At 37.2% G+C, this 12789-nt stretch overlaps 1 protein-coding gene across 1 annotated transcript; it reads left to right on the top strand.

The window, feature by feature from the left end:
• Nucleotides 1–3953: 3953 nt before the first annotated feature.
• Cpr66D (Cuticular protein 66D) lies at nucleotides 3954–12424 on the top strand. The gene is made up of 5 exons (XM_028170663.2): nucleotides 3954–4142; nucleotides 8647–8763; nucleotides 9249–9401; nucleotides 11246–11425; nucleotides 12210–12424. Exons 1-5 carry the CDS (start codon nucleotides 4062–4064, stop codon nucleotides 12393–12395), a joined length of 717 nt encoding a protein of 238 aa, XP_028026464.1. The 5' UTR covers nucleotides 3954–4061; the 3' UTR covers nucleotides 12396–12424.
• The last annotated feature ends 365 nt before the right edge of the window (nucleotides 12425–12789 follow it).

Raw genomic sequence — 12789 nt, 5'->3', positions numbered from 1 at the left:
ACAAAAACCTTCAATTAATTTAAACATAAAAACATCAAATGACAAATGCAGTGGAATGAAATACAGTTAATTTATTTGAAATAGTAATTTATTTGAAACTCTATTCCACTAAGATGAAATTGAATTGAGCGGTATGAAACGACATGAGAAGAAAATAAGTAAGCGACCCAGTAAAATGGTGGTAATTTAGTTAAGACCTCAGTAGGCCTTTTCGAATCAAATCAAAAAAAAATTATTCAACATAAATGAAAGTACATACTTGTTGAACGTCAAAAGAACTACCGCCAATTTACAAGAACTAGCCTCCGTCCTGAGAAGAATTGGCAAGAAACTCAGCGGGCATGTCTTTTTTTTTTTAATATTAGGTATTTTTTTTAATATTAGATTTTTTTTAAATATTCATTTTTACAATGATTATTATAACATAACAAGTCGAGTCCGAAAAGTCCTTTTTTCCAAATATGTGTACAATTATAACATGCTTAAATCTAAAAAAAACATTAAGTGTACAAAATAAATAAATAGAAAACATACAATATCGTTTTAATCAAATCCCACCAAAAAACCTAAAAAATCAATTTTCCTGTTATTGCCACATTTTAATTTGTCAATTTCTCGACAGCTCAGGGCTGTATTTTGCTTCGCGCAGTGGTGATATGCTTATGACGCCACATACTGTACATATTTTAGGTAGTCAACCGATAATTATGATCATGAAATCACATCTTATCTGGGGCATTCGTTCAGAAAAAGCTAATATACCGGAATATTATTTTGTCTTATACATTAGCACAAGCGAAGTCGCGTGTGAAAGCTAATCTTTTATGTATTTTTAGAAGTAGAAGCACTGTAATTGATACTTCTTAGCATAACAAGTGATCGCTTTTTTTGAAGACGAAATCTCAACCCGATTATCTACAGACTTCATTAAATTTACTTCTACGGTTTTTAGACATCTACAATTGTAATAATGTTCATTAAGTTAGAGAATGTTCGAGAGCCCTATTTTGCCCCATATTAACTCAGTACGAGTAACAAAAAGTATAACTGTGTCATTTTGTTTTCGCAAAAGAATGCTGCTTACGCTTACTTAAGTATCGTATGGGAGCATTCCTACATAAAATTACATACAACAATTCAATGAGGACTTCATGCTCTAATCTTGAACCTCTCAGAGGTATCCGAGACACAATTGCGCCAAGAATTCTATTTCAGACTCGGATATTAAAGGTGATATTAATTTTCCCTAATGACTCCAATTTCCTACAATCTACATCTAGTCCGACAGAAGAAAGTTGTTAGTGTTTACATAAACACAATTACGTAACAGACTAGTTCAATTCGAATTATTTGGTAATTGATTTTAGACTGTCTTGCGTGAAATTACCGTAAGTTATTACGTAGTATCCTCAAAATTATTGTCACATAAAATGAGTGGAGGTCCACAAATCAATTCTGCTCTTTTTAAATTACTTAAGTTAGGCCGAGAGCTTCCGACCTAACTGGATACAGGAACATATAGAAATGTCAATGTGAATTCCGCCAGCAACACATGAGGTCTTTTTTTTTTTATTGCTTCGATTGGTGGACGAGCTCACAGACCACCTGGTGTTAAGTGGTTACTGGAGCCTATAGACATCTACAATGTAAATGCGCCACCCACCTTGAGATATAAGTTCTAAGGTCTCAGTATAGTTACAACGGTTACCCCACCCTTCAAACCGAAACGCATTACTGCTTCACGGCAGAAATAGGCGGGGTGGTGGTACCTACCCGTGCGGACTTACAAGAGCTCCTACCACCAGTAATTACGCAAAATATAATTTTGCGGGTTTGATTTTTATTACACGATGCTATTCCTTCACCGTGGAAGTCAATCGAGAACATTTGTTAAGTACGTATTTCATTAGAAAAATTGGTACCCTCCTGCGGAATTCGAACACCGGTGCATCGGTCAACACGAATGCACTGGACGTCTTATTCTTTAGGCCATGACGACTTCAAAACCCAATTGCCCTATATGTCAGCTATTCCGCCTAAAGTGGTACACATGCTTCGCAGAATATATGCTTAGGTGTCATGTACATATCCGATCCAGGTGACGAGGCAAAGCAAAGCCGCCGTCGCCCAAAACATGCCTTGTCGGATTCCCCGGATCCACTCTCGGTGCTTTTAGGCTCTTCAAGCACCGATCACCGTCCTCGTCGAACTCGTCGACTTCGAGGAACAGTTCGACGTGCGTACTAGCCCATAGACACAACCCACTGAGTAACTGGCCGTATCTTCTCAGTGGGTCGCGATTCCGATCCGGTAGTAGATTCAGCGAAGCACTGCTCTTGCTATGGCTAGTTTTTTTTTTTTTGCTTCGATGGGTGAACGAGCTAACAGACTACCTGGTGTTAAGTGGTTACTGGAGCCCATAGACATCTACGACGTAAATGCGCCACTCACCTTGAGATATAAGTTCTAAGGGCTCAAGTATAGTTACCACGGCTGTTCCACCCTTCAAACCGAAACGCATTATTACTTCACGGTAAAAATAGGCAGGGTGGTGGTAGCTACCCGCGTGGACTCACAAGAGGTCCTACCACCAGTAAAAAGTGGAAGAGGTCCATGTTTTGTTATACTTATAGTATAGATAAGTAAACTAGCTCATGGCTTATCTGGTGTTCAGTGGTTAATGTATTCTATGGACACCATAGCTTGAGTGCCTTCATTCATCCCGAACTATTATGTCCACATCTCATTTAACTAACGGTTATCCTAACCTTCAAAAGAGAATATACAACTGCTTGGTACCTATCGGTGCGGTACGTAATCTTTTACGAAAAAATGTACCAACCTTTAGGATTTGAAAACTGGCATATTCGCATCGATAATCATGAGTACACCAAGCTTTATAATCCTTCAAAAACAAACAAGTATTAGATTTCAAAACATCGATCTACTTTTAGTAATATCGCAACTCTACAGTATACGAAATCAGTTGAAATTAATAAAAATATCCCTTTTAGCCAAAATTAAATTTAGTAATTAAAAAATCAAAACCTTTGTTACGTTCTTTAATATTTAAACCCTGACACTAACGATAATCGATTACGAATGAGTCACAATGGATTATCGAATTGGAATAAATCGATTATTACCACCGACAGTGAATGCATTGACATTTGCGGGGGCAACAGGGCGTAGGCATATTGCATGCAAGGCCATAATGATTATTGAATTTAGAACCGATTCAAGAATAAATTTTATTTTTTTTCGTTGTGCAAATGTAAGACACCAACTTTCAGGAATAAATTATGTTTTTTTTAATATACCTTTTTAATTCTAAATGAATATATCCATAACTGGCTGAATTGGAGACAGCTGTTTGGTTGACTCACGAGTATGAGTTTAGATATAAAAAAATTTAGATGTTAAATAATGGACTATCTGATTATCTGTGTCAGCTAGAAGAAAAATATGATTTACCCATTGCATTTTTTTTTCTTTAATAAACAAAGAAAATAATTTGCAATCTATATTTACTTTTTATTAGCCATGAGACGCTTATTACCATCCGCATCACACATAATGGAGTCAGAGTCGTGACCTTAAAATAATCCACCAAGAAATTGAAAAGTACTGAAATGATTTTGACAATGCATAGTTTCATGAAACTCAGCGTTCTGTATTAATGAATTAAAGTAATTTTTCTGAATTAGCATAAAAAATAATATAATCATACTAAGGTACAATAAATGTATTCACCCGTAATAATTTACTCCTCACGCTTACTGCAGCAAACCGGCCAGTACATGAAAATGAAAGTAAACAAAAGGCTAGTACACACTCCCAGAGCCAATGCTCTAATTTGAATTTCGGAGCACACATGCAAGTTACAGCTCTCGACTCCCGCCTTGAACACTAGAAGGGGTGTGTGTGTCTCTATATAAAGTGAGTGTTACTTACACGCATCGCACGATACGTTAATAAATATTACGGACGCGGGTGTGCTGTGGTCTTTTTTTTTAAGAACAAATATTTTCAATTGTTATTAATTGTTTTGTGTGTGCATCATGTTGCGTAAGTGCGTTACGTTGGCAATTCTGGGGTGCGTTTTGGCGGCGCCGCAACATCAATACCAAGCGCAGCCACAAGTAAGTTCAAATTGATTTTTTTACTGAATTTTTTCGAACTACATATCCATAATGAAATTTATTTATTAGTGTTTTATGTAATGAACTCAACTGCTTTTTTTCCAAATGGTGACAATAAAAGGTGTGCTCTGGATTCGGATGATATACTGTATGCCCAAACCTATTAAAAGAAAAACTTTTTTTTCTTCTCTATGCCTTTTGTTTTCTTCGTTTTTCCGGTAATATTTTCTCTAATTGCCTCAATAATACCGCTTCCCTTTTTGAATATAAAACATGTGAATCTATTTTTGTCTATACTATAGTTATATGAATACAAATATGATACTTATTTCAAAATCTATAACTAAACATAATATAGTTATACTTACGATACGATACGATTGTTATCGTAAACTACATCACAATTAAATTTAATTTGATCCTTCTAAATTCTTAGAGTGGGCAGCACATCACAACTCACTGGATGTTTCCTTTCTGTCTTAAATGGGTTCTCGTGTATGAAGGTTGACTGTTACTAGCCACGTGCAAATGTCAACGAACTATCTCTAATTCAATATATTTACGGGTTTTTATTGTCATTTATTATATTTATTTTTATATCATTGAGTTATTATGGGCTATAAGGCTTTATAGGTTCTAAGGTTAGGCTAGGTTTTAAGGGTCATTGGGTAAAATGGGTTTTATTGTCATTTATCATTATATTTCCGAAGTTTTAAATACTTAACAGTTTTCTTATTCGCCCCTAACGACTACGGTGATTGATTTTTATTTTTTTATTGCTTATGTGGGTGGACGAACTCACAGCCCACCTGGTGTTAAGTGGTTACTGGAACCCATAGACATCTACAACGTAAATGCGCCACCCAATTTGAGATATAAGTTCTAAGGTCTCAAGTATAGTTACAATGGCTGGAAGTCAATCGTGAGCATTTCTTGAGTAGGTACGTATTTCATTAGAAAAATTGGTACCCGCCTAAGATTCGAACACCGGTGCATCGCTCAACACGAATGCACTGGACGTTTATCCTTTAGGCCACGACCACTAAAATAACCTTGACAATTTTTACATAATAAAATAAAAAAAACTAGAATTTTACGTTTAACACAGGACGAATCTAAAGGCCTGATAGTTTGTTTCATTTCGGCTTTCATCTTCACGATAAGAGGATCCCATATGTTAGAACAGAACTTTCTCTATTTAAAGATGTTAAGGCTACATTTACATACTTTACTCTCAATACGCACTATATTGACATTTCAGCGGATAGGATAGAAACAATTAGGCGAATAGCTTTGGCATTCAAGGCAAAATATTGTTCTTCTCACGAAAAATTCAATTCTCTACATATGTATCACGAATTAAAAGCACTTATGCATTTTAAATATTTACATTTTGATGTTGCGTGTCAAAACAAATGTCAGACATTCGAAACGGCATTAGGAGTTTAAACCGTAAAATTGTTTTATCATGCATTGCAATTTACTTCAATATCACGAATGCAACATTGAAATCAAAATGAGTTACCACCTTACTACCTTGAGGCATGAGGTCAGACGAAGTTTCAATAGTACTGCAATAACGACTTTTCCACCTTTCGTTTCGGAAACCATGATTCTCTGATTGCTTCGTAGGAGAAATACCCTCAAACATAGCCTGAATTTCTCGCTGGGTCTTCTCGGAGGATCGTCTTACCGATCCGCTGGTAGATTCTGCGAAGCACTACATTCACTACGGCTGGTGTGAGCAAACTCGTCACTTTAGAACCCCCTCTTGTCGCCTACTCACTCAGCGAAGCTGGCATAAGCCCCCCGAGGCCACCAGCATGGAGAAATAGGTGGAAAGGTCGTACCCGTGCTCATAAATATCGCGTCTACCAATAAAGATACCCAGAAACTTGAACAGTTACAGCAATAACCTATGTATGCACTTATTGTACTTCCAATCCTTTATAACAATATTTTGAGTGACACAATAGTACCCTCAAAACTTCAGCGTGAAATCTCGCAACATAATTACGTATTCAAAACCAATCCTTATAACAATATGCAAAAGTTTCAAAAGCTCTTTGGCCATTTGAAAAGGTTGTCATTACAATTCAAATGTTTGTAATTGTGTTGGTTTTTTTCTTGGAACATTTCGCAAGTAGCCCCTTTTCGTGCAGCCTTGAGTGGACTCTTTGTTAGCTTAATGAGAGATCGTTTGAGTTAAATCATCTTTGGTAAATAAACTTTACAGAGACTATTTTAGAGATTAGTTTGACATTTTTATTCCAATTCTAGCTATGTTTTAAGTGAATTATAGGCCTAGCAAATTTTATATTAATAAGTAAAAGGACGAGCTGCATAAAAATCTTAACATTTTTTTAATAAATGAAGCCTACTATATTTTACAAATAATATTCTACAAGAGGTCCTACCGCCAGTTAGAATAATATTACATATTTATAATATTCTGCAGAAGTGAAGCAGTAATGCGTTTCGGTTTGAAGGGTGGGGCAGCCGTTGTAACTATACTTGAGACTTTAGAGCTTATATCTCAAGGTGGGTGGCGCATTTACGTTGTAGATGTCTATGGGCTCCAGTAACCACTTAACACCAGGTGGGCTGTGAGCTCGTCCACCCATCTAAGCAATAGAAAATGAAAAAGAACAGTTTTGCGCATTCGAGGGCAGAACCTCTCTCACACCTATAAGTATGTTAGGCCACCAATTAAACTAACATTTTTAATGGATTTTTTTTATTGCCCTTGTAGGCAGACGAGCATACGGCTCACCTGATGGTAAGTGGCTACCGTCGCCCATGGACTTCAGCAATGCCAGGGGCAGAGCCAAGCCGCTGCCTACAAAATCTCATTAAACTCATGATAGGACTAATTAGCCAGCTCAATATCACTTAACAGGCTGTAGAAATAGCTATGCTTGGAGTTACGCTAAAAGATAAACTCCGATACAAAGTTATCGGTCAGAGAATCAAGCGTCACTGATATAGCTCACGTTCAAGTGTCAGTCGGTTGGTTGCGTATGCCGGAGAAATGACGATCGCTGGAGCAAACGAGTCCTCATCATACCGCAAATCGGAAAATGTGCACCTTTTACCAATTTTTGTGGGCTCTGTATAAGTTAAGGGCTGGATAAGAAGAGTCGCAAACTGAGTCCAGTATTATGTGCAGAAGTGGACGGGTGTCAGCGTAAGTGAATATCACCACCAACATTGTGAAATGATATCAAAGTAATCTTGTAAATAATCTTCAAAAAATAGCGTGAAAATTTTTATTGGTGAAAATAAAATTAGCCAATGAAATTGATTAAATGATATAATACTGTTTATTAAAACTGTAGTGTGTTTACTAAAATTGTATAATAATTTCACACGTACGTCATCAGTTTTCATAAGTGGTTATCTTTAGACATTTGGATAACAAAAGGCTTCAAGGCTCGTGAATCACCCGAACTGCTAAATCAAATCCCTATAGTATTATTATTATTATTACTTTTCATTCGACTTTTGGTAGTGAGTGTGAAAGAACTGTGGATCCAACCTAGTAGCATAATATAGGCATTCTCGTGTAGATTTCTGATGCACGCAATTTTTTTATCTACTAACACTATTTAAAAAAAAAATTACATCTAATTTTACTGTCGTAGATAGTTGAATGCGTTTCACAACACATAGGCACGACGAATTTCATCATTGTTATGAACCTTAAGAATTTAGGCTAAAGTATTAATTGCTTTGAATCACATCTTACTCTTCAAGCCGGAACGCATTAGGATATTCGTAACACAGGGCAATACTCAAAACAAACTACCAATTGCAATTACTGTTACTTGAAACAACTAAGTAAAGTTTAACAACCCGTCAACAATTAACTCGGTCATCCACCGACTAAGCCAGTATTATACGTTACGTAAACGGATCGGATCTCGTTATAACAACCGCTCCGGATAAAACGGTTCGCTGCTATTACGAAACTCGTTGTTACGTTCTGTTATTCAATTATTTATTAGGGCTGACACGAATTTTATTATGACATAACACGTAGGACTTAATATAGCCGTAAAGTTATTTTATGCGTAATCGGAGCTATTTATTTGCTGAGCTGATCCATTTTGTATTCCGATATGAGTGGTTGAATCTGTCATTTCTATTTAAACCAATTTCAGTCTGTTCACTTTGCGTTGGTAACCCTACAGGTTAATAAATAAAGGCCTAATATTAAGTGATCCCTTTGCTGCTCTACCAAATTGTCGCCTAAATCAGAAATGGTTGCGTTAAAATTAGCAAACTTAATCTTACCCAATCTCATTTACAACTGCTAAAAACTTTTTCCAACCCCCTTTTTTACTTGAAAAATTCTTCTGGAAAACTGTTCGGCTATACCTAATATTCGAAACTATTTTCATAATTCTTATTTCAAGTTCCAAGAAATCAAAACGACCATTTGCTTTACCAGTCTTTAATTTTCGATGTATTCGTATTAATATCTTGGTCATTTTTTCCACAGCAACACGGAGAAGGTATCCCCCCTCATCTATTAAGGCAGTATCTTGCTGACCAAGGAGGCGCTCAGCCCCACACCATCTCCAGGCCAACACACATAGCTCCAGCACCAGCGCGTATCGTAAGTGCCTTTGATTGTAACATCTGTGGAAATAATTTTGGTATTTAACAAGACACGTAGATTTGGTACATCATGTGCCTTTAACAATTATACTTAGTTGAAAAATTTTGACAAGCACTGGCAACATAAGTTTGTGTTTTAGAGGAAAATGCTTTACGGCTGTGAATTGCTTAGCTTAAGAGTCCTTTAAATCAAGATAAAGCCAAAAATTAACGTAATAGCCATATTTTTATATATTTAATATTTTTTATTGGTCTATCTAAGCAACAAAACAAAATTTAAAAAAATGTCATGGGGTGCTCTTTTGACGTCCTATGTGATGTGTAGGGGCGTTATGATTTTTTTTATGTTCGCCGCTTAACGTGTCTAACATTCTTTAATCTGCCCACAAATTTAAAGCTCGCAGCCAAGATTTAAAAATAACACAAAGCCTATTTAAGAATTGGATTATGGTTTCGAACTAACCATTAAATTATTGTACACAGCCCTACGCTGTTCAAAGCGAACCTCAATATCAACAACAAGCGCAATACCAACCTCAACCCCAACCGCAACCTCAAGCACAGCCTCAGCCTCAATACCGTCAGCAATATCAACCTCAGAGAGCCGAACCTCAACAGCCACAGGAAGAATATGATGTAAGTTAATTTATTCTCTTAAATACTCATCATAATCGTACTTTTAAACCAAATATGCATGGAAGCTCTATCATATACTGGTGGTAGGACCTCTTGTGAGTCCGCACGGGTAGGTACCACCACCCTGCCTACTTCTGCCGTGAAGCAGTAATGCGTTTCGGCTTGAAGGGCGGGGCAGCCGTTGTACCTATACTTGAGACCTTAGAACTTAAATTTCAAGGTGGGTGTGGCGCATTTACGTTGTATATGTCTATGGGCTCCAGTAACATTTACTCGATGTGCATGAATCCAATGAATGAATAAATGTCACTTAATACACATATTTATTAATCATCCGGTTTATAGAACTACATATTTTACAATAGTTATTCCATTGAATTATTTAATAATACAGAATTAAGATATTAACAATTACCATAATAACTAAAATAACACATATCGCTATCGGTATGTATACCGATGAAAGTTTTTTTTTTCTTTTGTCAGTAGTAGAGCGAAACTGTCATGTACGAAGCTTCAACATTTTAAATGGGGTCATGACATTCAATCTATAATGTGTATGGACTATGGACTCAAGTAACCGCTTTATACTAAGCGAGCCGTTAGCTCGTTCACTCGTGAATTAATTAATTTTACAAATCGATGCGGTGTACTTTATTCATGAAAATGCCAAACTTCAATAAGATTTACACTACTGTAGCTGTTAGCAAATCCCACCCCTCCTGACTGAGCCCTTGCACGCCCACTTGCCCTGGTAAAGCTAGAAAGGCCTCGAGGCCACCATTAATCTTTCAAAAATAAAAAAATAAAAAATGATTAAGATTACTGTGAAATTTCGAGCGCCGGGTAACTATATACCGGTAATAGTAAATCTAATAATAAATGAAGGAACCATTCGGAACAGACGGCGGATCGTGTGTCAAGAAGTCGGTCATTACACCTTACTACATTTACTTTCACTGCGTAACTGGACTTTGTAAATATATTTGTACACATAGATAATCTATACTATAATATTATAAAGCTGAAGAGTTTGTTTGTTTGAACGCGCTAATCTCAGGAACTACTGATCCGATTTGAAAAATTCTTTCAGTGTTAGATAACGCATTTATTGAGGCAGGCTATAACATCACGGTAATGCTAATACGAGTGGAGCATCAATGAATAATGTTTCAGAATAGGGGTTTAAATAGCTCCTTAACATTCTATAATTCAAAAATATTTTCACTTTCTACGTAAATGAAGTGAGGGGTAAAATAACTATTCCACGCGGACGGAGTCGCGAGCAAAAGCTAGTAACTAATATTTAGTTCCTTATAGAATTTTTGGTACAAAACGTTATTAAGTAGTTTTATACCACAGTTCGTTCCATTTTGATTTGTATTAATGTAAATGTGCACTCAGGTTGAAAGAAATCTAGTTTTGCTGTTGCATTTCTCAATTGCCGGTTCTTGTTATAAAAGGATGCTGTTCAATTGAATTCTTTTGTCTATAATTGATACCTACATATTAATTGATGCGATGAAAACACATTGATTTTAGCACGGCAAACGCGGAATGGGATTTTAAAATCGTCTTCATAACAATTTATCGATTCTTGCCTTCATCATTGAGACATTCATTTCGAATTCGAATTTCGGTAGGCAGCGGCTTGGCTCTGCCCCTGGCATTGCTCAAGTCCATGGGCGACGGTAACCACTCACCATCAGGTGGACCGTATGCTCATCTGCCCATAATGGGCACTAAAAAAAAAAAGGGTGCGTGTACTTATGTAATAAGTAGCCATGAAATATTCAAAGATCTAAATCATTATTTCATTTCATCATCATCATCATCATTTCCAGCCCCATCCCTCATACCAGTTCGGCTTCGACGTGAACGATGACCAGTACACTAACTACCAGAACAGGAAGGAGCAGCGCGACGGTGACGTCATCAAGGGCTCGTACTCCGTAGTAGACAGTGACGGGTTCATCAGAACTGTCACTTACACTGCCGACCCTAAAGAGGGCTTCAAAGCCGAGGTGAGATATACGAATAGAAATATACACCAAAACTCTCTCTCTCTTCGATCGGTCCCTCACTGACTCCGTCGCTGACTGGATCGTGACTCCGTCCGATTTCGTCAACCAGCTGTCTCCATCGATCCCGTTTTATAGCTTGGTATACACACCAAAACTAACCTGCGTTTTTTTTAAATCTTATTTAGGGGAAGGAGAGACGGCTTAAGAACTGAACGGGAATAAACTGATTTTAGGACACAAACGGAAAACCAATTTTCTTCGTTTTCTTCTTGGCTTTAATACACATTTTTCGGATTCGACACATCATATAATCTTAATACGATGCACAGAAAATTTCCTTGAGTTTGCTTGTCGTCAAACCATCGGCCCGGGGTCTCGACTGAATTTCATTTTATTACATTGAGTACAATTAAAAAAAAATCTTTTTTTTTGCGGTTTTTATACATGTATGACAGCAATAACAGCTTTTTTTCAATGTGTGGATACTAATACCAATACCTTGGTCGCTGAATAATGAAATATGTGGGATTGACAGAACCGTGTGCGTTGCAACAGTATGTCGTATCGCACTCTGCGATAATTCCTTGAAGTCGTTGATAATCTCAAGGGGCTGATTAGTATCTTGGCTGAGCTGGTGCGGCCACAATGAGCCTCCCCACCATATTGTGGAATTGCGCAAAACTCTTCTAATAAGGGGTTCTCTTGGCTCATTATGAGAGTTTCGCTGGAGTAGAGAACTTAATTGCCTGTCCGACGTATAATGTGATTATTAATTCTTCATCAGGTACAAAGGCAGCCAACCGACATCGTAGTAAAGATCCCTACGCCCAAGCCTCAAATCGCTCAGCAGCCGCAGCTCGCACATCAACCTCAAATATCTCATCAGCCCCAAATTGGACACCAACAACAAATCGGTCACCAGTCTAGGCCGCAACAACCTCCCCCCCAGTACTATCATTATGAACAATAAACGCTAAGAATAATATATATTTAAGCCAGTTTAAGATTGTATTATTTATTCGTAACCAAATATTTCTTCAGCCTTCAGTCGTGTTCAACTAGGTAATCCCTTTAAAAATATGTGACGTATGCGACGCTGCGTACATGTAGTATGGAAATAAAATGCTTATATTATCGTGTTCAAATTCCCACACTATGCTTCTGTCGCGAAGCACTCATGCGTTTCGATGCACTTATTCTTTCGAAGGGCGGGACTTCAGTGTCAGAGACATTTGAGATTTTGACCATATTATTATATGTTATGTTCGATTTTGGGGGTTACATTTTGAAATTTCCCGCCAACTTGCCCAGTTTCCGCGCAATCAACTGAGCGCGACACCAGCGCTACCAAAGTTTGTGCAACA

The sequence above is a fragment of the Bombyx mandarina genome, chromosome 22 (assembly GCF_030267445.1).
Source record: "Bombyx mandarina strain Sakado chromosome 22, ASM3026744v2".
Classification (NCBI taxonomy): Eukaryota; Metazoa; Arthropoda; class Insecta; order Lepidoptera; family Bombycidae; genus Bombyx; species Bombyx mandarina.
This window is presented reverse-complemented; position numbering and strand designations above follow the sequence as displayed.